This window comes from Eubalaena glacialis, chromosome 17, assembly GCF_028564815.1.
Source record: "Eubalaena glacialis isolate mEubGla1 chromosome 17, mEubGla1.1.hap2.+ XY, whole genome shotgun sequence".
Classification (NCBI taxonomy): Eukaryota; Metazoa; Chordata; class Mammalia; order Artiodactyla; family Balaenidae; genus Eubalaena; species Eubalaena glacialis.
Window position 1 is genome coordinate 59,441,043 of NC_083732.1, and position 27,854 is coordinate 59,468,896.

At 36.5% G+C, this 27,854-nt stretch overlaps 1 protein-coding gene across 3 annotated transcripts in view; it reads right to left on the reverse strand.

Annotated features, from left to right (window-relative positions):
- The window catches only part of RSPO2 (R-spondin 2), a 166,133-nt gene that overhangs the window by 74,006 nt on the left and 64,273 nt on the right, over window positions 1-27,854 (reverse strand). For 2 of the 3 annotated variants that reach the window (XM_061171842.1, XM_061171841.1), the window contains one exon: window positions 21,903-22,091. The exons of the other annotated variant lie outside the window; for it this stretch is intronic. In XM_061171842.1, the coding sequence (XP_061027825.1) occupies window positions 21,903-22,091 (189 nt within the window). The remainder of the gene's footprint in view (window positions 1-21,902; window positions 22,092-27,854) is intronic. 3 annotated transcript variants of the gene reach the window in all.

Consider the following 27,854-nt stretch of genomic DNA (forward strand, 5'->3'; position numbering starts at 1 on the left):
CAAACTTTATTTTTTTTTTTTCAAGCTTGAGTTCCTTGTTTCTAACACAGTGCCGGACACATGGTCGAGTTTTAGTGCTTGCCAAGTGAATGCCATTTAAAAACTCAATTCCTTTATATTTAAAAACTCATTTGAATGCTTAATATGAGATTGCTTCATATGCACTATAAATATCTTTAATATAAAAAGAAAATCTATGGTTGCTGGTAAAGGACTACAAATCTTATTGGAGGAACAAATAGTCCAACACCTGAAAACAATTATAACAGAGAACGCAAATATTGAAGTGTGGCAGGTCATGTGTGCTATGGTTTTTGGAACCTCCGCTGAGCAGGTTTGAGAGAGACAGAGGGGAGAGCAGAGTCCTGGGAGGGCGACTCCTCCATCATAACACAACGGCGATGGTTCACATGGGGCATGACATCCATGAAGAGGGGCAGGAACGAACTGGAGGTTAGATGGATGAGGTGGCTGTGGGTGGAGGATTTCACCTCTTGTTTTATTTAGTTTCAAAAAAGGAGGTAAAATTATAAATTACTTGTGGTTTTAAATATTGAAGTAACAATTAAAATGAACAAAAATGAAGTTAAGTTCAAATTAGGGCTTGGTCTAACTAGCAGTAAGAGGTCCCCATAGATTGCACATGAGAATAACGTGATCAAAATGGTATCTGGTTTGTTCCCTCATTTTGACAGATAACAGCCCCTCGGGGCCAGGCGCCATGATGATAGCTAGAGGGACGGATGAAAAAGCAGAGTTCCTGCACTTCAGGATATTCTGTCTACTAATAGGAAAGGTACCCAGGCAGGCAACAAGGTAATAATGTAACTACGCTCAAGTCTATACAGTGAACTGGGGAGAGGGTATTTTCAGGAAATCAAGCTACCTGAAAGCAGGAGTAGAGTGGAGGTAAGGAAAACCACTGAGAGCCCCATGCTCCAAGAGCTGACAGCCATGGGAAAAGGAGTTACAGTCAATCAACAGAACCAACACACTGGGTGGAGGAGAAGATGAGCTGAGAGAAGAGAAAGATCCACAGTTATCCCCCTCGCCTGCCTCTTCCTTTGCTGCCGCAGCTCTCAGGACCTTGACGCACCGAGAGTTTTATTTATCTCCCCAGCAAAATCTAGATGACAAAAACCACCTCTTATTTGAATATCTCAGTGTGGCTAATAATATAAACAAAAAAATGAAAACCTTAAATGAAAAACAGAGAAAAATCAACCTCTGTTCAACCCAACTGTGAGCCCGTAATTCTATAGGTTATGATCAATTATTAGAGAAAGGAAAGAATCGGTGAGGTGGAGAGGGCCTCAGCCACACACTGAGGGACCTAAGTTATTTCCTGGGCACCAGGGCTGTGGGCTGCAGGCTCCTCAGCACACCGTGACCATCTGACCGCTTCTTGCTCTCTAATTGCCCTTCAGTGTCAGCCTCCTGGCACCTCCTTCGGAACGTGGCATACACACCCGTGGTGGGCGGCTGGGGGGAGATTCAGTCTTCAGTTAGCACTTGCAAGGATCAAAGAGCATCAAGTCAACCCCTGGAAAACCCTAGAGGTTTCTCGGCTCAGTGTATGCTAAAATTTGGACAGAAATTAAAGGGACAGGTTGTTCCAAAAGACATTTGAAATTAGACTTTTAGCAGTTTTTTCACATGGAAAGTACTAGACTGCAACTTCACATGAGGTTTCTTAAAATTGTTTAAATATTTTTAGGCTTCTCTAACAACTTCAAATACTGCTGTTTAACATTCCTTCTCAAAACTTGCAATGGTTTATAAATATCCCTAAATAAAGTTTTTAAGCTTTATGTTACACAAATCATGCCTTTCTAACGTGTACTATTGCAGTAATCCCATTAGAGTAGGGGCTGATGAAAACTTATGACCTAAAATCTAAAATTACATTTTTTCTAGTAGGGTCTAGTTACATGCAGCTCATCAGAAGCTTCATTATATTTCAGCCTAAAGAAAATAAAGGACAGATTCAGAGGTTTCAGGACTCGGTGTTTCATACTTACAACTGAGCTATTTGAATGATGATGCAGTAAACCAGCATTAATTTCACTAAATTAAGAGAAGATCCAGGGTAGAAGTCTGTGTAAAACCCACCAGAGTGGATTTAAATGAAGATTGCCTTTATTAGTTAGGAGAGTTAGCATAGAGTGAAATTCAACTATGTCAAGTGCGGAACAGGACATTTCAAACAAGAGCCAAGGCAGGGAATAAGAACTATGTTGAGAATATAGTGGCCTTTCAAATAGTACAGTGGTTAGCAGGTCTGAGGTTACAATCTTGGCTCCCTTACTGTTGTGTGACCATCAGCAAGTCAGTAGAGCTACCTTTGCCTCAGTATCCTCACCTTTAAAAAGGAGGTAACATCAGGCCCTATCTCAGAGTTGAGAGAAGTCAGAGGCTTAATAGAGGCAAAGATCTCAGCATAATATCTGAGAAAAGACCGTGAGCTATTATGAGTATAAAAATTTGCCAACTAGGATAGTCCAAGATGGCGGATGGAAGGAAGCTCAAATAAGGTACCAAGACACTGTATGTGTATGGGTATATATATGTATAATTATTTTAGTTATATATCCTATACATTCATATAATAAATTTTAATTATATACATATGTGTGTATATGTATACATATATATATATATACATACATACATAATGTACTAGTTAAATGAAAGGCATTATCCAAAGACCACTGTCTACAGTAAACATAGTAGCTTTACCCTTGTTTAGGTCATACGGCTAAACAAACTGAATACAATCATTTGTTGAGTACCTACATGGAAAGTCATCTACTTCAAACATTCAGAGCCAGGATTTAGGAAAACTGAGATCTAAATGTAAGTTTGAATTTGCGGGGGCGGAAATTACATGCTGTTTGTGCCCTACTCCCTTCACCATCAGATAGGAGGAGAAAATATCTGACTTACCTATATCAGATCTTTGTTCAGAGTATCAAATTAAAGATGAGAACAAAAAGAAAAGCTTAAAAGGTACCACATAAAATGTGTATTACTTTCTAGAGCCAAATAAGCCTAACCTTCAACAAATACTGCGTCAAACATGCAGCACCCCCTTCCAAGCACTATAAAGATGTTCAATTTATGAAGTGCACTAAACATGGTCCGTCATGGCCGTTAGGGCAGTGACCACAAGGATGGGAAAAATCGTGGCCTGGGAGTAATTTTAATTCTCAAATTGCAATTAGGTAGGATGAATGGACTCAATCCAGAAATGTATACATTGCTTTTCAGATAATTATAGAATTCTGTTTTATATGCCAAAAGTGCCCTTTATTTCAACTTCACAGAATATATATGCTATCAAAAATTGTTTTCTCCTGATTTATTTTAACTTAAAGTGTTACAACACTTCTTAAAAAAAAAACCCTCAAATTTGTAAAATATGTTGCTGGGAGCTTCACTGTGATGTCTGACTATTTTAAAAATTATATCTTGCCCACCCACACAAAGAAATCTGAAGAAACATTGAGGCTTGTGTAAAATCATGTGGTCAAATAATAAGGAACTATAAAAATGTTGGCTTCATTTCTCATATGTTCAAGTGATAGATATTTGAAATCATTCTCAAAACAACTGAAATTAAAACTTGGACACGTTTGCTGGGAATACAAAGCTAGGTGTTTAAAGGGCTTTTTCCCCCACATCTAAAGGGGATGAGAGAGAAGGACAACTACCTCAGAATAAAATAGGAAAGAAATGTGATAGTAATGAAAAAAGTTTTAAAAATTATAAACCAAATTAATATCTCTTATCAGATTTTAAATTCCTACCAGTAGCAGATCTCTCATCTTGGTTACTCCTTGTGCTTTTCCTGTTTTGGTAAGTTGTCTCCCTTTCATATTAAGGTGGAACCAAGGCAGGTTAATAAATTTCAGACCTAAGAAAGACTTAGTTGAATTTTTCCAAATGTTGGAAAATGCAAATCTCTCCACCCAACTAAACAGAAAAGCATATGTAAGCTAATATATGTCTTGCCCTCCACTCAACCTCCATCCAAGGAAAACAAGGAGACTCTCTGAATCCCTTCACCCTCCAAATAGGCAAGAGCAGGAATAGGCAAACTTTTCCTGTAAAAGGCCAGATAGAAAGTATTTTAGGCTTTGTGGGCTACACCGTCTCTGTCTAAACCACTCACCTCTGTTGTAGAACAAAAGTACCCACAGACAATATGTAGGTGATTAAGCATGACTGTTTTCCAATAAAAATTTATTCACAAACCCTGAAACTTAAAGTTAGTATCATTTTTGTGCGTCATAAAATACTATTCTTTTCGAATTTTTCCAACCAATGAAAAATTTGAAAGCTATTCTCACCTCAAGGGTCCTACCAAAAAAGGTGACAGGACTGATTTTGCCACTGGTCATAGTATGTTGACTATGATGCCTAGAGAATGATGGAAATCCATGGAGTACATGAAGGAAAAAGGAAAAAAGAAAAGAATTTCATTTTTAAAACACCAAATGGTAGCATTAAACTTAGAGAGGCATAGTGATGTCTTATACACACCATCTGGCTGTGTGCGTAAGACAAATATCAAATGAATTTGAGGACTCTGAAATTTAGTTATTTCAACATAGGGATAATATTACTTCAATGTTTTACTTCAATGTTTTTCACAGTATATTGATAAATCAAAAAGGGTGACTCCTTATCAGTTAGTAATAGGTCAAAATTCCACCCTATTTTAATAAGCTTTTAATTTCTTGATTATGTGTGGCATTGACTTGTCAGTGAAGGGGTTGACTGAAAAGAAAAAAATAATTTTACAAAATAATGTTTTGGCTAAAACCTGCATCATGTTTATATCTAGTCCTATGGTCTGATATCTTTACCCAGCTCTGTTTGTGAAGGTAACTTTGATGATAAAAGTAGATACAGCCTTCACTGTGCCATGTAGTGGCAGGCAACACTTAGGCTTGTAAGTGGACTTCTCAGAACTTCTGTTATCTGCTCTGTAAATAGGGATAATACTATCTCCCTCATAGGATTGTCAGGAACAAATGAGAGAATGTACAGGAAAGCACTTTAAAAACTAAAGTGCAAAATAGATGCCTTACTTAAACAAAGGGAAACAGAGCACAAGGTAGCATCTGCCTTTAACAGAGAATGATGCTGTCAAACTTGGGTCTATCCTGAAATAATAGGCTCATTCAAGAGAGCTACCAAACCCACAAGAAAATTAAATGTAAGCTTAAAAAAGATTTCCTCTATTAAATATCCGAACAGACTTTTAACTTTCCAAATATTAGTATCATAATTTAAAATTTTTAAATATTTTATAAGTAGTATTGAAAATCACATAGCCATGTTTACCACAGGGAGGAAAATATACATCCTAGCTCTTAGGATATCTATTTGATATAATTTGTCATCCAGATCAAATAGCAAGAAAGAGTACCCTTTGAGTTTTCTCTAGAAGTTACCCAATACAATTTAAAAAGGGTCTATCTTGCAACAAGTAGTCATGGCATTGCTACCCTAGACCAGTATATTAAACATCTGCAGTGTGAAGGTGAATAACCGTAACTGAAGTTGTTAACAGTATCTCCAATCTGGCCTACATCTTCAATCCTTGATGGTTTAACCATACTGGTGCTTCAAGTCATAATGCTCAAACTAAGATTGCTCGACTGCAGCTACATGAGGACCTCTGTGATCTTTCAAAAACACAAGTTAGTCATGTCTTTTTCTTGCTTTAAAATTTTTCAATGGCTCCTTTTCACTTCCAGAATCAGTTCAAACCCTCGATTTTCAAACACAAGATCTTTCTTGATAGACATACCCATCTACTATCCTCACTTCATCACCATGTGTACCTTTCACCCTAGCCATGAAGTTTCCTTAAAACTCCCCATAATCTCCCAGCACCCAGACACCCATGACAATAATTCTTCTCATAGTCGTTAATAACTATGTTCATTATAATCACCCTATTAAATGGAGAGCCCATGAAAAAGACAGAGCGTGTCTTTTTCTATTCAGTATTCACAGGGTATGGGTACTTGACACAACAGATGACAATAGATTTATCTACTGAATGACTAACAAATTTAATATTAAATCTCTTTCAGGTTAGAATAAACACTGAAACAGAGTCCACCTCATTTGTACAAAAATACTTAAATTATAAAGAGCTCCATTTCCAAATTAGGCACCAATTTATTATAAACTACACTGAAGCTCTTATGTCTCATTTTTTGTCTTTCTATAAGATATAAAAGTATGCATATTCCTGTAAACCAAGTAGAGATAAGGGTTGGAAGGAGAGATTGAACACAGCAGAAACTAGACTTTAAAATTCATATAAAGTCACAAAGAGATCAATATTAAAGAAGTGAATAGCCAATAGCAGATAATACTGTGTTACCCAGTAATTTCTTTATAGATACTCTTGAGAATTATTAGAACTAGAAGGTTATTATTCCAGCGTCTGTTATGTATTTGTCTAAGCTTGCAAACCCAGTTACTGCAAAAGCTCAAATCACAGCTCAGAGTTCCTTCCAATTCAGTGCTCTTTTATTTTTTTTAATTTTTTATTTTTTATAAACTTATTTATTTATTTTGGCTGTGTTGGGTCTTCATTGCTGTGCACGAGCTTTCTCCAGTTGCGGTGAGTGGGGGCTACTCTTCGTCACGGTGCGCGGGCTTGTCATTGCGGTGGCTTCTCGTGTTGTGGAGCATGGGCTCTAGGCGTGTGGGCTTCAGTACTTGCGGCTCGCGGGCTCTACAGCACAGGCTCAGTAGTTGTGGCGCATGGGCTTAGTTGCTCAGCAGCATGCGGGATCTTCCCGGGCCAGGGATCGAACCCGTGTCCCCTGCATTGGCAGGCAGAATCTTAACCACTGTGTCACCAGTGAAGTCCTCAGTGTTCTCTTAAAGTGATTTTCCACAAATTGATTTCTCTCTTTAGAAAATCAAATGTCTTGCAATCCTTAATGGGATTTAAACACTTAAACTGACCATTCATTTAAAAAATAGTCAAAGAAACTTTGAGATTTTTCTAATATTCAGGTTTGTAACTGTGCATAATAGTTTTGTCTACATCACATGGTTTATTTTTAGGGAACAGTATAATGAAAAGAATATTCCATTGGCGTCAGTAACTCAGACACTTAGGCCACCCTGCTACTGACAAATTGTATGACTTTGGGGAAGCACTTCCTTCATAAGCCTCAATATGCACATTTGTTGGGGTTGATGGGAGAGGGAGAGAAGAAACAGAATCAATTAGGTTTCTTCCAGATCTATGTGTACAGTTTTTAATTAGTTTAAGAGAACTTCTACATGCCTGACAGAGGCCTTGTAGGGTTGTGAACACACACACACACACAGGTTGGTCAGTGAAAGTGTTTACTAATTCAACAAAACATCTCCTTTAAGAACTATTTGAAATATGCTGTTATTACTTGTTTTCCTCAGCACAATGCAATAAGCTATTGCTTACCTTTATCTGAACTTTGTTTACAGACTGAAAAGATAGGAAATAGTTCACAGTATACCCAATTTAAATTAATAGAAAAGAACCCACAGCTAACGTCATGTTCAAAGGTAAAAGCTGAAAGCATTTTCTCTAAATATCAGGAACAAGACAAGCATGTCCACTCTCGCTACTTTTATTCAACATAGTTTTGGAAGTCCTAGCCACAGCAATCAGAGAAGAAAAAGAAATAAAACAAATCCAAATTCGAAAATAAGAAGTAAAACTGTCACTATTTGTAGATGACTTCATACTATACATAGAAAATCCTACAGATGCTACTACAGAAAACTACTAGAGCTCATCCATGAATTCGGTAAAGTTGCAGGATACAAAATTAATACACAAAAATCTGTCACATTTCTATACACTAACAACAAAAGATCAGAAAGAGGAATTAAGGAAACAATCCCATTTACCATCACATCAAAAAGAATAAAATACCTAGGAATAAACTTACCTAAGGAGGCAAAAGACCTGTACTCTGAAAGCTATAAGATGCTGATGAAAGAAGTCGAAGATGATACAAACAGATGGAAAGATATACCATGTTCTTGGATTGGAAGAATCAGTATTGTCAAAATTACTGTACTACCAAGGTAATCTACAGATTCAATGCAATCCCTATCAAATTACCAATGGCATTTTTCACAGAACTAGAATAAAAATTTTTTTAATTTGTATGCAAACACAAAAGCCCCCAAATAGCCAAAAGAATCTTGAGAAAGAAAAACGGTGCTGGAGGAATCAGGATCCCTGCCTTCAGACTATACTACAAAGCTACAGTATTTGAAATATGGTACTGGGGGAGGGATGGAGTGGGAGTTTGGGGTTAGCAGATGCAAACGAGTATATATAGAATGGATAAACAAAAAGGTCCTACTGTACAGCACAGGGAACTATATTCAATATCCTGTGATAAACCATAATGGAAAAGGATATAAAAAAGTATATATATATATATATATATATATATATATATATATATATAACTAAATCACTTTGTTATACAACAAAAATTAACATAACATTGTAAATCAACTATACTTCAAAAAAAATAGTATGGTACTGGCACAAAACAGAAATACAGATCAATGGAACAGGATAGAAAGCCCAGAAGTAAACCCACACACCTAAGGTCAATTAATCTATGACAAAGGAGGCAAGAATATACAGTGAAGAAAAGACAGCCTCTTCAGTAAGTGGTGCTGCGAAAACCAGACAACTACATGTAAAAGAACAAAATTAGAACATTCCCTAACACCGCACACAAAAATAAACTCAAAATGGATTAAAGACCTCAATGTAAGGCCAGATACTATAAAACTCTTAGAGGAAAACATAAGCAGAACATTCTTTGACGTAAATCACAGCAATATCTTTTGAATCCATCTCCTAGAGTAATGGAAATAAAAATAAACAAATGAGGCCTAATTAAACTTAAAAGCCTTTGCACAGCAAAGGAAACCATAAACAAAATGAAAAGACAACGTACAGAATGGGAGAAAATATTTGCAAATGATACAACTGACAAGGGATTAATCTCTAAAATATAAAAAACTCATACCACTCAATATCAAGAAAAGCAAACAACCCAATCAAAAAATGAGCAGAAGACCTAAATAGACATTTCTCCAAAAAAAGACATACAGATGGCCAAAAAGCACATGAAAAGATGCTCAACATTACTAATTATTAGAGAAATGCAAATCAAAACTACAATGAGGTATTACCTCACACTGATCAGAATGGCCATCAATGAACAGTCTACAAACAATAAATGCTGGAGAGGGTGTGGAGAAAAAGGAACCCTCCTACACTGTTGGTGGGAATTTAAATTGGTACAACCGCTATGAAGAACAGTATGGAGGTTCATTAAAAAACTAAAAATAGGACTACCATATAATCCCGCAATCCCACTCCTGGGCATAGATCTGGAGAAAACCATAATTTAAAAAGATACATGCACCCCAGTGTTCACATAAGCGCTATTTACAATAACCGAGACATGGAAACAACCTAAATGTCCATAGAAAGATGAATGAATAAAAAAGATGTGGTATAGGGATTTCCCTGGTGGCACAGTGGTTAAGACTCCGCACTCCCAATGCAGGGGGCCCTGGTTCGATCCCTGGTCAGGTAACTAGATCCCACATGCATGCTACAACTAAGAGGTCACATGCCACAACTAAGGAGCCCACCTGCCACAACTAAGGAGTCCACCTACCGCAACTAAGACCCGCATGCAACCAAATAAATAAATAAATATATTTTTTTAAAGTATGAATGGTAGCAAATATTTTAAAAAAAAGATGTGGTATACTTATACAATGGAATATAAATCAGCCATAAAAAAAGAATGAAATAATGCCATTTGCAGCAACATGGATGGACCTAGAGATTATCAAACTAAGTGAAGTAAGCCAGACAAAGACAAGTATATGATATCGCTTATATGTGGAATCTAAAAAAAAATGAACAAATGAAATTATAAACAAAACAGAAATAGACCCACAAACATAGAAAACAAACCTGTGGTTACCAAAGGGGAAAGGGAGGGGAAGGATAAATTAGGAATTTGGGATTACCATATACACACTACTATATATAAAACAGGTAACCAACAAGGACCTACTGTATAGGGTTAGGGTTAGCACAGGCAACTATACTCAATATTTTGGAATAACCTATAAGGGAAAAGAATCTGAAAAAAATAGATATATATGTACATATAGCTAAATCACTTTGCTGTACACCTGAAACTAAACACTGTAAATCAACTATACTTCAATAAAGATTTATGTATCATTCACACACAAAAAAATTTAATAGAAAAGAATCGCCCAATTATCCTCATTATCATCAATGCTGGCTCATTAAGAGAACTGAAAAGGGCTGTCACTTGGTCAATAGTAACCTATCAGGTTGCTCCATTATACCACCACCTTCCTAGATAATCTTTAGCATTTCATCAAGAAATTTGTTTATCTTTAAATGATTTTAAATGCTAAAAGTAGTTAATATAAATGTCTTCGTAAAATGCAAAAATAGTTTCAACTTTTAGCTTACCTGTTCCACAAATTTATAAAGTGATCCCTCTTTCAAACAAATTGAAAAGCATTCCAGGAAGCATATAGCGCAGGAACAATGAACATGGGTTGTCACCAGACACATGTTCCTGTATCAACTCCACTACCAGATTTTGAACAAGTGATTTAACTTCTCTAGGACTCAGTTTACTTGTTTCTCACAGTCATGTATCTACTTCATAAGCGGTTGAAAAGACTTAACCAGAAGCAAAGTGCTAAATAAGTCTTCATTATTACTAGTAAGCACATGGTGCCTTTCACAGAAGAGAAGCTAACGTTACTGAGCCCTCCCTCTTACTCTCAGAGACCCCAGCCACCTGGGATATGTCAATCATCCAATTCATATATATTGAGCCTCTATTAGAACGCCAAGTTCTTGACTAGCTGACCTCAGCCAATTAAACTGTGGAGCTGGTGAGACCAAGCTTTTAGATACAACCCCCTAAAACTAAAATCAGTTGGCAAATGTTTTATCCCAGTCATAGGTGCATCAAAATATAGCCAGCTCTCTTGCAGAGATGGCTTTTATTGAGAAGAAAGCATAAGAATCGAGAGATTCAGCAGGTAATCACATCTCAATTGTCTCAATTGTCTGTCTGTCTTCTGATAAGGGGACAAGAGGGCCGGTTTGTGGTCCCTCTAAGGAACTATTCTTTAACCTTATCAAGTTCTGATCAGGTTATTAACTGGCTAGGAGCAGCTCTTTGAATGTCAAGCTACTTTAGGACAATAAGCTTTCTCCAGCAGGCAGTAACCTGTTAACCTTCTGTAGAATGGCCCCCAAGGCAAGGTCCCTCTTCAGGGAAGAAACCAGCTCAAGAAAGTACTCTTTCAAAGAATGCCAACTGAAAGTGAAGACCTTACCCCTGCCCACCCCCCCAAAAAAAAGACAGATTCTAAAACTTATCTAATAATGTGATTTTTGTTATTTTCTTTTCTCCAAGAGAAGCAGAAAGGTATGGTTAAAGAAACACAGGAATTAGACTCAGCTCTGCTTCATACTGTGTGTCCTTGGGTAGGCTTCTGAACCATTCTGAGCTTATCTTTTCAATGGTAAAATGCAAATATTTATCTGCGACATAGGATTGTTAAGAGAATATTGGAATAGCCATTCCCACCCAGAGTTTGAGAAGAGGGGCTAGGCTGGAATAACAAAAAGCAGTGATTTCTGAAGGCATTCAGAATCCCAGAATGTTAGAGCAATGGTTTCATAGACTCCCTTAGTTTTTACAGATAAGGACACTGGGGCTCAGAAAATGAGGCTCACCCCTTGTCAAAGAGTAAGTTAGAATAGCTGATTGATCTCCATTCTTGAGCCAGCTGTAGACAACGACAACAGAAGGCCCCTCTCCGCCTGAGTAGTCACCATGATCCCGCTTTTCTGTCAGTTAACACTCCCCTGCTCTTGCCTTCAAAGTCTGGTCCAAAATAAAGGTTTACAATGCTTCTACTCATGTAGAAGCCACATTTCAATCAGAATCTTTTGTCAAAACCTTTATCCACAAAATCAAAACATAAGGGAATTAGATTCTAAGATATCAAGACACAGTTATAAATTAGAATACCGTATGTGCCAGAATACTTGGAATCTTAGAGAATTAGGAAGAGGGAGTTATGAGAAAATGAAGGAGGCAGAAAAGGGGTCAGCAGAGAGTTGGGAGCATTAGAAGCCTGACCTGACAGCCAGTGTATCCTACCATGGTCAACTTAGTAGAGTCCATATCAGATATATGATTAGTGATTTTGATATTGATAATTAATGAGGGACGTGGGGGAAAATACACATTTCTTCACAATATCCTAATATGCTTAGAGGATATTAAAACGTGTCTTTTACTAAAGGCAAAGCCTTCTACTCCCGAATTAGCGACAGAGACAACATAATTATTACACTGTAGCAGTGATTCCCCAAGTGTAGTCTCTGAGCCAGCCATGGGAGCATTACCTCGAAACTTGCTAAAAAGGCAAGTTTTAGGGCATTACTTCCAACCTACCAAATCAGAAACTCTAGGGGAGGACCCAGCAATCAGTGTTTTTACAGATGATTCTGATGCAGGCTTCAGTTTAAGAACCACCTCACTTTACTCCCTTGCTGCCACTAGAGAATATTCTAAAACAAGTGTCTGCCCAGCTTATGGATTCTCCATCCTCATCTTCCAGGATTCCACTCTCAAACTTTATGTGCCAACGCTCAGCTGACTGTCTGCTATGAATGTCCTTTTCCCTCTTGCTCTTACTCACCCTACTCCTCCCTTTGGGATCATTTCAGATAATAATATACTCTCTAGGAAATCTTAAGACTCACGCATCTCCAAGTGCACATTAGCTGACATCCATGGGTTCCCTGAGTACCCAGTGCATCGCTGTCACAATTCTTACCACATTGTATTCCCTTGCATTTTTTCCTAAAAACACACATCTGCCCCTGCATAGTGTAAGAAAGGTATGCATTAAGTGTTTGCTACATTTATACACTTTATTAAGCAGTCTAAACTATCTCCCAAATTATAGTGTGCCCTCTCTTTCCTCACCACATAAATACATACTATTAGCACCGGGAAAACTACCCAAGTGCCCCCTTCATTATTACGCTTCCTTGACTGTAGTGCAACCTCTACTCCAAAATAAAGAATATGATAGGCTCCTTCAATGATCCCTAACCCATTTGCTAGTTTGCTAAAGATCAAACCTAAAGTAAAATAGCTCTAACACAATACATGATTTAGAACATTTCTGGTTTCTTTTAAGTGTAATCAGAATAGTCCCTAAATTTGAATATTATTTTTAGTTGGAACAGTAACAATCATTTATCATCTCCAGGTTTCCCATCAAGGTCTCATCATTGGCACTTTCACACATCATGCTCATCCATTTCCTCTGGACCCCCTAACTCTTCACTACTGACCTAGCTACCCAGGCTAGATGCTGAAGGAAGGAGAGAATATAATTAAGTTACACAATTTCCATACCCTTTCATGACTGTTCTCACTTAAACACTAACCTCTCCCTTCTCTTACCTCTCTTATAATTATGTGACACACCAACCCCATTTGCCTGTGTGCTTCAGCAGCAGTTCAGGTAATGGTGCTATATATTACTGTTGTCTAATTCTGTATCAGTTTCACATGCAACCCAACTGTGTATTCAGTCAATTTGTAAGTATCTTCTAAATAAAGACATTCTTTAGTTTTATTTTACTTCTCCTGTAATCCCACAAATACTGAGGTTACATCAACATATTTGTTAGAGGTCTGCATCTTCACAGATCTTTAAACAATTATAAAGACTTCATGGTACTCAGAGTAATTATATAGGTCCCCTTATTTGTAGTTCACAATTATCCAGATTTGATTTAAAACATCTTAAACATATTTCTGTTAATTCTAAATACCTTGATCTTTTTTCAAATGCATCATCACACTGCATGATTCAAGAATGGCAGGGGTTTCCAAAAGGACTCAAACTTGACATGTAGTAATTCTTTAAAAACACCTAAACACTGATCTCGGGGTTCACAAATTAAGGGATGGTTATACTTAACTTTGAATTTTCTTTTTTTTTTTTTTTTTTTTTCAACTATTTACATAGCATTTACACTGTATTTATTTCTTTATTTATTATTTATGGCTGTGTTGGGTCTTCGTTTCTGGGCAAGGGCTTTCTCTAGTTGCGGCAAGTGGGGGCCACTCTTCATCTCTGTGCGCGGGCCTCTCACCATCACGGCCTCTCTTGTTGCGGAGCACAGGCTCCAGACGCGCAGGCTCAGTAATTGTGGCTCACGGGCCTATTTGCTCCGCGGCATGTGGGATCTTCCCAGACCAGGGCTCGAACCCGTGTCCCCCGCATTGGCAGGCAGACTCTCAACCACCGCGCCACCAGGGAAGCCCTGAATTTTCTTATACATTCAAAATTCCTAGTTTTTAAACCTATGTCTTTTCATTTCAAAAACAAACTATAGTATTCTCCTGGCTCAAAAGACATTTCTCACAAAGTGCCAAAACAAGGGCAGAATCATAAAATATAGCAGAGTAAAAACAAAAGTAGCAAGTTCACTGGATACAGAACTGCAAAATTTCATTTCCATAATTTTTTTTGCTTGCAAATGATTTTTTAAAATATACTGCCTCTGGCAAGACAAATATATATATTATTTTCTTATACATAAAAAATTTTACGAGTCCATTTTCTTTCACTTCAGCATATTTTTGATCCCCTTCCTTGTACATGAATAAAACAAAAACCTTGACTAACATGAGGTAGATACTTTATAGATTGCTGATTAAACAACTGTTTAATGTCCAAGGCTAATTTCCTCACTTAGGTTTTTGGATCCTATGTTCTTCTGTCTCTAATGATTATGTTGCCTTAATCATCCCTCTCTTTCTCCACCTCAACTGGTTATTTCCCATTCAAGTCTCCCTCCATCTTACACACACACACACACACACACACACACACACACACACACGATTTCCTAATTTGTGAGCCTTCTAGCTATCATCAGATACTCTTTTGCAACAAGCTTAGCAGGGAAGGGAAAGAGAAAGAGGGTCTACAATCACCTGGCTGCTTCCCTAGGACTCAATGTACTCCCGGAAACCGTAGCAATCAGGATAGCACTCCAACATTAACAATGAAACAACTCCCATCGAGGTCAACATCTCTTGTTTAAACAGTACAGCTTTGACATTGACCCCTTGATACTTCAAGTCTTCCTACTTGCTTCTGGGACATCATTCTCTAATTTTCTATTTTCCTGGTGATTCTGTCATGGCGTCTGCCACAGGCTTTTCTTTCCTTGCTGTAAAATGTCCCCATTCTTCAGGCTTCAACAATCCTCAGAACTCTTTCTCTCTCAGTTGATATTCTTTTATTCTTCTCAATAATTCAGTTAAAATCTCCCTTGACAGCTCCAGACCCTTACATCTAACTGCTTATTGGGTATCCTCCCCAGGATGTCTCATACTTCCTCAAGCTCAGCATGCCCCAAACCAACCATTCTCCACCATCATGATCTTTCTCTCCAGCAAATATGCTCTTCTTCCTATATTTTGTACCTTGATAAATTCTACTCTCCAGCTCTCAAGTCAAAATCGTAAGAGTAATCTTAATTTCTCCCTTCACTTTTGGCTAACATCCTCCAATTGGTTATGAAGTCCTATTGATTCTTCCTCAATATCTCTCTCCACGCCTCCATTTCCACTATAACTATCTTAGGTCATTTATTCATTCAAATATTTACTAAGCACCCAGTATGTGTCGGACACTATTCTGCATAACAAGAGCCTGAACAATACAGACTAAAAATCCCTTCCCTCTTGGAACTTATGTTCTAGTGGGAGAGGTGAATAAAACAGATAAGTAAAATATGCAGTGTGTTAGTCAACCATAAGTGCTAAGGAAAGAAGGGAGGGAAGGAATGAGTGAAGGAGGGAGCAAAGAAGAGAGGGAGGGATAAAGAAGAGAAGGAAAAAAGGAAATATTGGAATAGAGAAGGTTAAAATTTATATAGATTGGCCAGGGAGGGTCTAGTGAGGATACAGCTGTTCTCATTTTTTTTTTTTACCCAGAAGATTGATCTTGCTGCCTTCATTGCAGACTCCCCTCTAGCCCATCTTCCATGCAGCTAAAAGAAAAATATTTCCAAAAACCGTAACCTTTATCATTCCCTTACTTGTAATGCTTCGTTGACTACTTGTGGCTTTCAGGATGTTTCTACTACCTAAATTTAGCACATAAGGTCTGCAATGACCTAGTCCACACCAACCTAACTAGTTTTTTAGTTTTCTGATTTTACAGTGGAACTGCACTCAACCACCTGCATCTTACTTCACAATGAATGATTTTTTTGTGCATCTCCATACCTTTCCATGTGTTTTTTTTCCCTTTTTTCTACCTATAATACTTAATCCTAATAATTCTGCAAATACCCACAGTTTTTTTTAAGTGGCAGCTCCTTCATTGCTGAAATCCACCCAACCATTAGAAAGTGCGTTTTACTTAGTTGGTAACTTCATCCATAAAATAGAAATACCATAATCTACTTTCCACACTTATTTGAAAAATAAAATGAGAAAAAGTACATCTAATAGAGTAGCTGGCACAGAACGGAAGCTAAATAGTTAGCAGCATTTACCACATAATACACTTTACTTAACTATCTGTCTTTCCACTAGACCAGGCTTTCTCAACCTCAAAACTACTGACATTTCAGGCCAGATAATCGTTTGCTGCAGGAGGCTGTCCTCTGCACTGTAGAACGTTGAGTGGTACCCATGGCCTTTGTCTACCAGATACCAGTAGCACACCTCCACTTGTATTAACCAAAATGTCTCCAAACACTACTAAAATGTTTCCTAATGGGCAAAATCACCCCTGGTAGAATGTCACTGCACTATGCCATAAGCAACTCAAGGACAGAAACTAGTTATTACTCATTATTGTATCTCCAGGTATCTAGTACCAAAGTCAGCACATAGTAGGTGTTCAATAAATGCACATCAGTAAAAACCACAATCCTCCCATCTAGCACCATAGATTAATTTTACCTATTTTCAAAAAGTATGTAAATGTATATATTATTTTATAGCCTCTTTCACCCAATGTTATATTGTGAGATTTATTTATGACACTTCATGTTGCAGTAGTTCATCTCTACTTCTATATATACTTTTTAAAATACTCTACTGTTTGGACATTTGAGTTGTTTCCAATTTGTAGCTAGTATGATTAGTGTCATCATGAATAATCTTTTATATGGTTTTGGTTACAAGTCAGGATAGCAGTTTTGTTGAAGAAGGAGAAAGGGGAGTGATTGGGAAGGATATAATGAGGGTTCTTGGGGTACTGTTAACATTTCTTCTTGAGTGGTGGTAACATACGTGTGTCCACTTTGTGATAATTCATTGAATGCTCCATTTATGATCTGTGAACATATTCTGTGTTATACTTCACTTGAAGTTTTTTATTTATGTTACTAAGAAAATAGTTGTGCAATTAGAGGAAAAAAGAAGGCCAAGGATTCTGGTAAATATTCTGCAATGCCAATATTCATGAGAAAAATAAATGTTTACCTTCATTTGTATCAAAGAAAAGCATATTAAAACAAAAAAATATGCATTTTATCCTTTTTGTCACTAATACCCAGTGTTGGTGAGATGCAAGGGAAAATGTCTGCTATTAGTAAAGACATGAACGAGTACAACTTTCCCAGAAGACCATTTGGCAATATATATCAAAAGTCTTTAAAATATATGTTATGCTTGTATCTCAATTATATCTTAGTAAAGCTGGAAAAATATGCTATGTTTAAAAGCTTATCTTATGAAAATAAATCAGAAAAAACATGTAAAACTATACATGTGTGTGTAAGCAAAAGAATCTATATACAAGGAAATGCTTCATATAACTGCTTATAGCGGTGAAAACTAAAAGCATATTTTCAACAGATAATTAGCTAGATTATTATGGTATATCCATTCAGTAGAAAACATGCAGTCATAATTAATGACATGAAAAAATGTTCATAATTCATTAAATTAAAACAAGTTACAAAACAGAATGATGACTCATTTGTAAGGAAAGAAAGACATAAATATGCACAGAAACAAAATGTCAAGAATAGAAGCCAGAGTATTACTCAGCCATAAAAAAGAACAAAATAATGCCATTTGCATGGATGGACCTAGAGATGGTCACACTGAGTGAAGTAAGCCAGACAGAGAAAGACAAATATCATATGATATCGCTTATATGTGGAATAATGTAAAAAAAAAAAAAGATACAAATGAAATTATATACGAAACAGAAATAGACCCACAGACCTAGAAAACAAACTTATGGTTACCAAAGGGAAAAGGGTGGGAAGGAATAAATTATGAGTTTGGGATGAACATATACACGCTAATATATAAAGTAGATAACCAATAAGGACCTACTGTATAGCACAGGGAACTATACTCAATATTTTGTAATAACCTATGAGGGAAAAGAATCTGAAAAAATAGATATGTATGTATAACTGAATCACTTTGCTGTACACCTGAAAGTAACACAACACTGTAAATCAACTATGCTCCAATAAAAAATTTAAAATTATCTAGAGAAAATTATAATTCCTAGCTAAATTTAAATGTTAATCTGAGCAATAAATATTATTGTATATATACACAGGTGTGATTATAAAAAAAAAAATAGAAGCCAAAATGTTGACTTTTGTTATCTCTGAGTAGTATTTATTTTTGTTTTTGCTTTTTATTTTTTTAAAGGTCTATGTACTTTCTAAGCTTTCTGCAAGGAATATGTATAACAATTTTTAAAATTAAGCTTTTTCATGTAAATGCATTTATCAATGAATGAGAAAGAAAATATGAGAGAAATCTCACCTAACAGTATCAGAGACAATGGCAACTCAGTGTTGTAGTATGTTTTTTTCCACACTACGCCGCAAATGATTATTGAATTGGTTTTTAATAAGCATGTTTGAATTTTATAAGATCCACACTGTATGGACCAAGAAGCCAACCTCAGCCAACATTTTATAGAGCAAGTCTTCCTTTGGAAGAAAGGTTTTTCTTTACAACGAAATCTTACTTTAGTGATTAGGAAATAGATGAGCAAGTTTCACTTAGAGGATTTTTTAAAGCTACTGTTGCTTGAAGTATAATCTTCTCTACTGTCTAGCATTAATCTTCTAAAACAAAAAGTCAATATGATTTCAAATTCTAAGTTTGTGACAGCTTTTCCAATTTAAATCTGTCTCATCCTCTGTATGGAATACAAATAACAATGCAATATATGCCAAGCATCTATGAAAAAAGAGCCAATATTACTAAGAACGAACCATAATCATCTGAAGTCATATACTGAGAATTAAGAAATAATTTTCCACTTTCACTTTGCTTCACAGGAGCCTTGTTAATAAGCACTTCCCGCTTGTACCAGATAAGTAATGATTTCTAGGTCAGTAAACTGCAACATCGATTGCATTCACTTACAATAAGTATAACCATAGCAAACCCATTTTCACATGTAGATTCTCTTTCCAAGGCTGATTTACAGTCATTGCTCTCCTCCTCTCCATTTCTGAGAAAAGGGATCAACTTAACCAAAATGTTTGTGTTAAGCCCTGCCTTGGGGTATCTCTCTAAGGAAGACCCTGTTTATAAGACTATGAGGTACTGCTGAATGACTACCCATTCCAGTTTGCCCAGGACAGCCCTTCCTTACACCCAATGTCCCTGCATAGTTATTAACAGCAGCCACTTTCAATCCCCAATGTCCCAGGTAGAGTAATAAATTATATGGTCACCCTATTGTCCATACACAGTGTGTAGAGTGCTAGGCATAGAACTTGGAATAAATGCCTGGAGCTATCTACACGCTTATCTTCCTTGTGCACTGATAGTCTGGAATAAAAAACACATGGAATATTCATGGGCTCAAATCCACCCCCCCATAGCTGGTCTAAAGCAATCTGAACAGGAATCCATTTCAAGATGGACCCATCCTCCTATGAAGGTTCAAAAACTATGAGGATACACATTACTAGCTAGCCCAAATCATACACCTTAAGGATAAGGTACATATTTGAAAAAAATGGCCAATCTATTGATACTCTGGGGGAGTTGTACCCCTCTAGTTATTAATCCAAACAATTCCATAAAATGGAAGTCCATACAAATCTCCTCTAAATCCATATGTTTCTATCTTGCTAATGACAAAACTATTCACCTAGTCACCTTAGCTAGAAACCTTAGTATCAAATTTGATTCTCTCTTTATTCTGTGAAATTAGTTACTTACTAAGTCTCACTGATTCTATTTTAAAAGTCTCTGGAATTCATTACCCAAAAACCTTTCATCAGAACACAATTTCTCATCTGCAATTGTTACAGTAGCCTTCTCCAATTCATTTCCTGCACTTCTGCAAGAATTATCTTAAATAAAGCAATTGCTTTAATTCACTGTCTGCTCAGAACCCTCAGATAACATCCAGACCTCTTAACATTGCACTCAAGACTTTTATCATTTGCACTCAAGCCTCCCTTTTCATCTTCAATTCCAACCACACCTCACACTAAGCACCTACTACTCAATGGTTCTCCAGGGATGGTACTGCTCCCCTAGGAGGTGTCTGGAAATTTTTAGGGACATTTTTTATTGCCACAGTGATTTGGGGGAATGAAGAAGATTTAACGAACAGGGACCAAGAATGTTAAATGTCCAGCAGTGCAGGCCAAGTTGCCTTGCCAAGATGCCAATAGCATCCCCAAAGGAGACTTCTTGTTTCCCAAACACATTATTTTTACAAACGTGTCGCTTCTTCTTCCCAGATTCTATATAACCTGCCTCTACTAGTTCTGCCTTCTTCCAAAATAACATTGTCCTTGGATGATAAAATTCAAACTCTCTTCTTACCTAAAGACCTCAGCTGATTTAATAGTCATGCACACAGTGTGTTAATTGGAGATAATTAAATCACTCCCATAACACACCAGTTGCCTGCTGATCTAGTACTTAGTGTACTGAATTATGATTAAACATCTTACCCATCTGTCATTTCATTCCATGTTCCCCTTTTTTCTCCTTCTATCCACTAAAATTTGAGCTCCTTAAAAAGGGGGATATTCCTTTGGTATCTTACTCATTTTTTTAAACTCCAATTTTTACCATTTACCCAGAAGTTAAGAATAATTATATAATGAGAAGTGATTTTTTGGACTAAAAGGTAAAAAATTGTACTTGCATTCCTATGTATAGAACGCTATTCTCTAATAACCTTTTTGTGGTTGCTAAACTTCGAATACTTTGAAGTAAACTAAATATGTTAGTTACACCTTTTATCAGCAGTGGTGCTTTAAATTCATGTATTAAATTACAGATTAGACTAATTCAAGTATTACAAACTCAAGTATAAGAGAAAAAGAAGCTACAGACACTGTGGTAAACTCAAGAGGATGTTCCCAATATAAAGGTGTTTAAATCCCTTTATTTTTTGATAAGTGCTGAGTGAGTATGCCTTACAAAGATCTGCCTACCATGCTTGTGTTTGAGATACATGCTATGAAAAAATACTTAGGTAATCTTAAAAAAAAAAGTGTGTGTATACAATATACTTCTATACAAGAGATAAAGTAAAAGTGTTCTTATACCACCCCACTTATTTTTTTTAAGTGTAAGCTTAAACTATTTCTGTAGCATATTAAAACTGTACTCTTTCTTAATCAAAATTTTCAACTTAACTCCCCCTAAGTTGCATAAACAATAAAATAGGGTGGACAAAAGTTGACTGCTCACTTGCACATCTGTTCATATCTGGGGCTCGGTGTCCATAGTACCCGGATGGGCAGGAATGCAGGCACTCTCCATACTGGCGCATGCCTTCTCTTCGAAGAAAGAAGAATAACTTCTGTTGACATCGGCTGCACCCATTGTCCTTTGAACAAGACAAGCATCCCTTGCAAATGGGATTTGATACATAACTAGCTGTAAAAGAAAAAAGACAAAATACATTTAAATATGAATATGATCAGACTTCTGGTCAATGCAACATGTTGAAAAGACAAGTGTCTCTTGTCCTTTTACTTTAATCACATAGAAATGCTAAACAAAATAACCTCTGCCACCCTCCAAAAAAAAATGGTTAATACACAACCAAACTTAGAAACAAAGAGGAAACCCAGAGACAGAGTTGAGGCTGGAAGCTCAAACTGAATGGCTCATGGAGATGCTAGAGCAGACAGAGGCAGACCTCAGGGCAGGGTCCTGAGTCCAGACCAAGAAATATGCATGTAGAATCACGTTGCTATAAACTTGAAACTAACACACTATCATAAATCAACTATACTTCAATATAAAAAAGAAAAGAAATACGCATGTAAAGAGCTGATGCTTGTCTCTATGGAGACTGGAGTCATAAAGGCTTGTGTGTCCATGGAACAAGCACTAGAAGCCCCCACTCCAACTGGCCAGAGAAGAGGTTTCCAACCCTGGATTGGGGCATAGAGGACGTGAGCACAGGAGAGAAAAATATAACCCATAAGAAAAAGCTACCCCAAACCTACAAGACATCCAAGTGTGGTATCCAAGTTTAAATCATCAATGTAGTACGGGGTCCCTAAGTCAAGAGGTTAACATAAAAAACTTGCCCAGACCCAGAAAAATCCACAAAGAAAAAAGTATGAAACAACCCTACAGAAATTTTCTACAATCCTGAGACCTGGGACATTCATGGAAAACCACCTTAACATCAAAATGAACAAATCACATGTGCAAGCAAACCTCAATGAGGAATAGTCAGTCTGCGTAAGAGATTTCATACCTAAAGAATCAGAAATAACAGTACCATCTGAAAATGACTTTAAAATGAGTATCTTTAGAGTATTTGAAGAGATGAAATGACTAGAAATCACATGGGAAGAAGCAGTATCATAAAATGTGCAAATTAGAAAAATTAAAATTCTAAAACTGAAAAAAATTCTAAGGACAAGTTGAATGGTAGACTGGGAGAGGGACTTAACTAGAAAACAGGCTTAAAGAACTGTGGCACAAAACAAGATATAAATATTAAAAAGGTAAGAAGCAGGTAAGAAAAAACAGTATCTGAAATATATGAACCTTATGAAGTTCACTACAGCTAGTGACAAAAATGGTAATTTAAAAGAAAACAAATTCTGTTTCTAGCCCTGGTATAAAATTCAGAAATGATACAATCTGAAATCCCAGTATAATTTCTAAAGTATGAAAAGTTCATGTAAGGTCATAAGCTTAAGGCCACACTGACTTCATTTTATTGAGTTAACCCACAAAAGAAATAAGAGAAGGAACAGAAAATTCATCAATTATTGAAACTTTCTGCTTTGAGACTACATCTTATTTGCCCTACATATAATCTTTATTGCATATAAAATTAATACCAAGCCGACAGTATTCAGACTAGCAGCTATACAACAAAGTACATTGCATACCACACCAGTCTTTATTTATAATGATTTAACATCCACTATATTTACAAGTACTTGCAGCAGATCTACATAGGTTTCAGTTCCACAACATGCTCTCCCCACTTCTCCTGGGCTCCCTGACTTGTTCTTGCAGCCTCTCTTCCAGAGAGATCCCCAAACAAGGGCTTAGTCTAAACTTTCAGAGAAGGGGCCAAAGAAGAACCAAGACACTCAGTACCAGAAATCATGGCCAAGATGACCCTTTGAATTGGCCATTAAGATCTACTTCTTCCCACTTATTCCAGGACTTTGTTCTATCAACTGTTCAAAACTGCTTTTATTTACATAGTGAATCTATGTTAGAGACTTTCTCTTGCTTGCAAGCCTATCTATGCTTCCCAACTACTTTCTTATTTACCACCTTATTTTCTTAAACCTGCAATTGTGGAGCAAAAAAGAATCAATTCAGATGAAAAATCACCTCCTCAGATAGAATTCCTAATAAAATTTTGGCAAACTTTCCAGATACCCCTTTATATGTGTACGCATATACAATATTTATAATATGTACACATATACAATATTTATAATATGTAATTGGTATTTTTCATAACTGTGATCAGACTTTACATGAAGTATGATAACTCGCTCAATTTCAATCAAGTTGTGAGCATCTTCTCATATCAATGAATCAGACCAATATCACTCATATTTCTCAGAAGTGTCAGTTTTATCTGCAGCCTCAACCTACCATCCCCACCCATGTAATTATCCCCAACACTACTTTTATGAAGACCACAACTGGTTTTCAGATCCTCAATTCAAGACCTCATTCTGTCTCTTGTCCTCCCAACTCCTGTAGCTGGGTCATTACTGAAAATCATCTTCCTCTTCTAGATTAATGATAATGTCTCCTTCTAAAGACTTAATTCCAACCCTCCCTCTTGTAATTTCCACTAATCTTCTCATAAGTCAGGCCCTTATTACTTCTCACTTAGACATTATAGCGCCCCAACTCCCCATGTACCTCTCTCTACATTCTATTGTTGGCTCAGCTTTTCTGCTTTTATTTTCATCATAGGATTTCTGTTATCCCTTACTCTCATGAAATAATTATGACTTATAAAGCATTTTCACATAGTCAACTGGAAATAAGGTTATAGACTATTTACAATTTCCCCAGCTGCCTTCTGAAGAGGTTTTATTCTGACATTTTGTTATTAGTGTCCTGAGCAGGTTGTAAGGAGTATGTAAGTTTCAAAAACTAGGACACAGACCAACTTTTGTGTAAGGAAGAGGTAAAAACTGAGAGTGGGGTGGGTAGGGTGCAGAACACGGGATGAAAGGAACAGAACTAGGAAGACTCAGCAGCTGTATGATGGATGAAATGGCTTTGGCAGAGGAAGTGGTGACTGGGGAGAACCCAACTCATTTTAATTTTCAGGGCTGCCTAAGAACATAACCCACCTTAAGCACAAAGACCCTGTGGCATGATATTTGGGGAAGCAATTTATGACTCTCTTGTGAAAGAAAAAGTCCTTATGTAGGAGCAACCAGGAGACTAAGGCAAGGGCAGGAGCTGCTGGCTGGAGCTGCATCAAAGGCAGCCCCACACTGCAGGGTCCTCTGCAGCACGTCTAAGAACAGTTCACTGGCTGCCTTCCGCTCTGCAACTTAACTACAAATATGAAAAGGTAATATCAAGGTTCTCCAAATCCCAAACTTAGCTTCACAAGTAAAAGGAGAATTTAGAAGATTTACATACATAGCAAAACGGTTTAAGGAGAAGGTTCTCTGTACCACAGTCATCACAAAGTAAAACTGAAGCTATACTTACTTTCAGTTCAAAAGTTAAACCAAGAGCTCTTTATCACTATAAATCACACTCTGTAGTAAGAAGTATGGAGAAAAGAGAATTACAGAGCTAAGAGAATCATCATAAATTAAAGGCTTTTTGTTTTGTTTTATGTATCAGAAGCCAACTTTCATCCTGACCACAAAGATTTCAGAGTCAACAAATTGTACTCTACATTTTTTAAAAGGTATTCTTAAAATCAATAAAGCATTGCTTTATTTACTTGAACCTTAACTTACAATGAAAATGAAATAGGGAATACTTACCTGAGTCCATATCTTAGATATCTTTATAACCCTACACAGGAGGAATTCTCTTAAAACGAAAGTGATGTGAGCCACACCCAACCTAAGTGCTCTCTCTTCCCTTCCCCCAATCTTCTTCAACCGTGCTCCTCAATACTGAAGGACAAGAACACATGTAATTTTGGCAATTTGAAGCTTTGTGCCCCAAACCTCAAATGGACTTTTTGGTTTAATTAACCGTTGTCCAGTGTCAACTATCCTAGTCACCTCTATGTTGTAAATCAACAGCTTAATTCAACAAGAACTTCTTCATCTATTATATAGTGACTACACCAATCTCTGTATCTAAAGCCAGGCAAAAACAGACCTTTAAGCATGACTAGAGTAATTTATTTTGTCAGGATCTTAATAAGTCAAATGGCTCTGCCTATTTCTATGAGATTTAATTCAAGTGTGCAGGTGAATAAACAAATCTTAATTCCCAGCTTTGATGACCATGTTTATTTGCTCTCCCCGTAAGCTTCAACTTTTCCAACCCTAAAGCCTGCTGAGATCCAGAGCCTCATCACTCCAACCAAAACACTTTTCTAAATCTAGATCCGCCCAAAATTCTAAAGATCAAATATATCACATAAAACATTAAAAATCTTCAAAAAGGTGCTAGACAGTGGTGTAAACACAAATCCACACATATCTCCCTGACAGAAAAAGGAATATATGGATATAGAAAACAAAAATCATGAGGCAGAAACCAGGTAACAATTACTTATATCACTAAGTATATAAGGAGAAAAAAACAGTATAAGTAAAACTCTTTACTCTTGATTCTAATTATCTGATTTGTATTCCTCTTAAATTGCAAAGTAAGTTTGGTTTTTCATGAATCCTGATATTTTAAGTTTGATCCTTTGTTAAATCAAACCCAGTTATTCACATTTTATCCCATAGAACATTTTATGTAGGTGTTGAATGCCCATCTGTTTCTAATATACTCCTAATACTTTTTAAAAGTGTTCCCCTGTTTCTGGAGTAGGCCCTGCCAAACAAGAAGAAATCTAAATTCCTGCTAGGTGAAGGCATCCATTCCTGACAAAGAGTACAGATTTCTAATCCTGAAAATAATGGGACTGAACAATGGGCTGTTGGCATCTTAGCCTCACTCCATATTTGTAGGTTAAATAATGTTACAAGTTCAACAGCTTTTTAAAAAATGAAAAACTACTATTAACTTCATTGATCAATCTTATCATAAAATTGCTAATATATTTATCTCTGCCCAATCCCAAATTCAAGATATATATTTAGAAACAAAAACCCTATCCCTGGCACCAATGACAGGGAACTTGCATGTCAGATCCTATACAAATCAAGTCAGGCATAGATCCTTCCACTACAGCTTGGCAACACTGGGATAAAAAACTGTGTAATCATGTATACTCCCAAGCACAAACTCAACTAAGCAATCAAGGTCATGAATGAAGAAGCCACACAAGATTTGACCAAAATGAGAAATGCCTATCTTAGGATACTTTCCTTAGTTTTACATTAAATTGTAAGTATTTATAGAAAATAAAATATGTAATCTGATCTTTGATGCAAAGACAACAAATTTTAACACTCTGGATGTTCACCATTATAATCATTATGCCTTAGAAAATAGATGTTAAAATTAACAATGTTAATAAAGCTTTGACAGAGATAAATTTCTAAATGTCCATTAAAGTTTTAGAGGAGGTAAAATAACAGGAATTTAGTCTAGAAAAACTTTTGAGAATAAAGGGCAAACGTGCCAAAAATTCCAAAATTTTATAACCTGTAGAATTAAACCATATTTTCTCAGAATCTCTTTATCTTTTATCATGAGTCCTTCAATAGACACCAATGTTTTTAGGAAAAAGGCTTACAAAACTTTTAACTTCTCAAAGAAGTACTAGCTTTGAGAAACCCATATTAATTGGCTGCCTGAAAATGTTATTAGTTGATAATTAATACCATTGTTTATCCACCTAAAACATGTTAATTAGGAATGGAAGACTGGATATATCCTTATCTTCAGAAGTATTCCTTAGGAAAATAGTATTTCTAAAGATTTATAAGCCTCCCAAAATATTGAAATCATCTCTAGAGATGAATATTCTTAATGACATCAGGATTAAAGGAATTTAATCAGATGATTTTGCTGCTCCTACCAAAGTGTCTTTCTCAC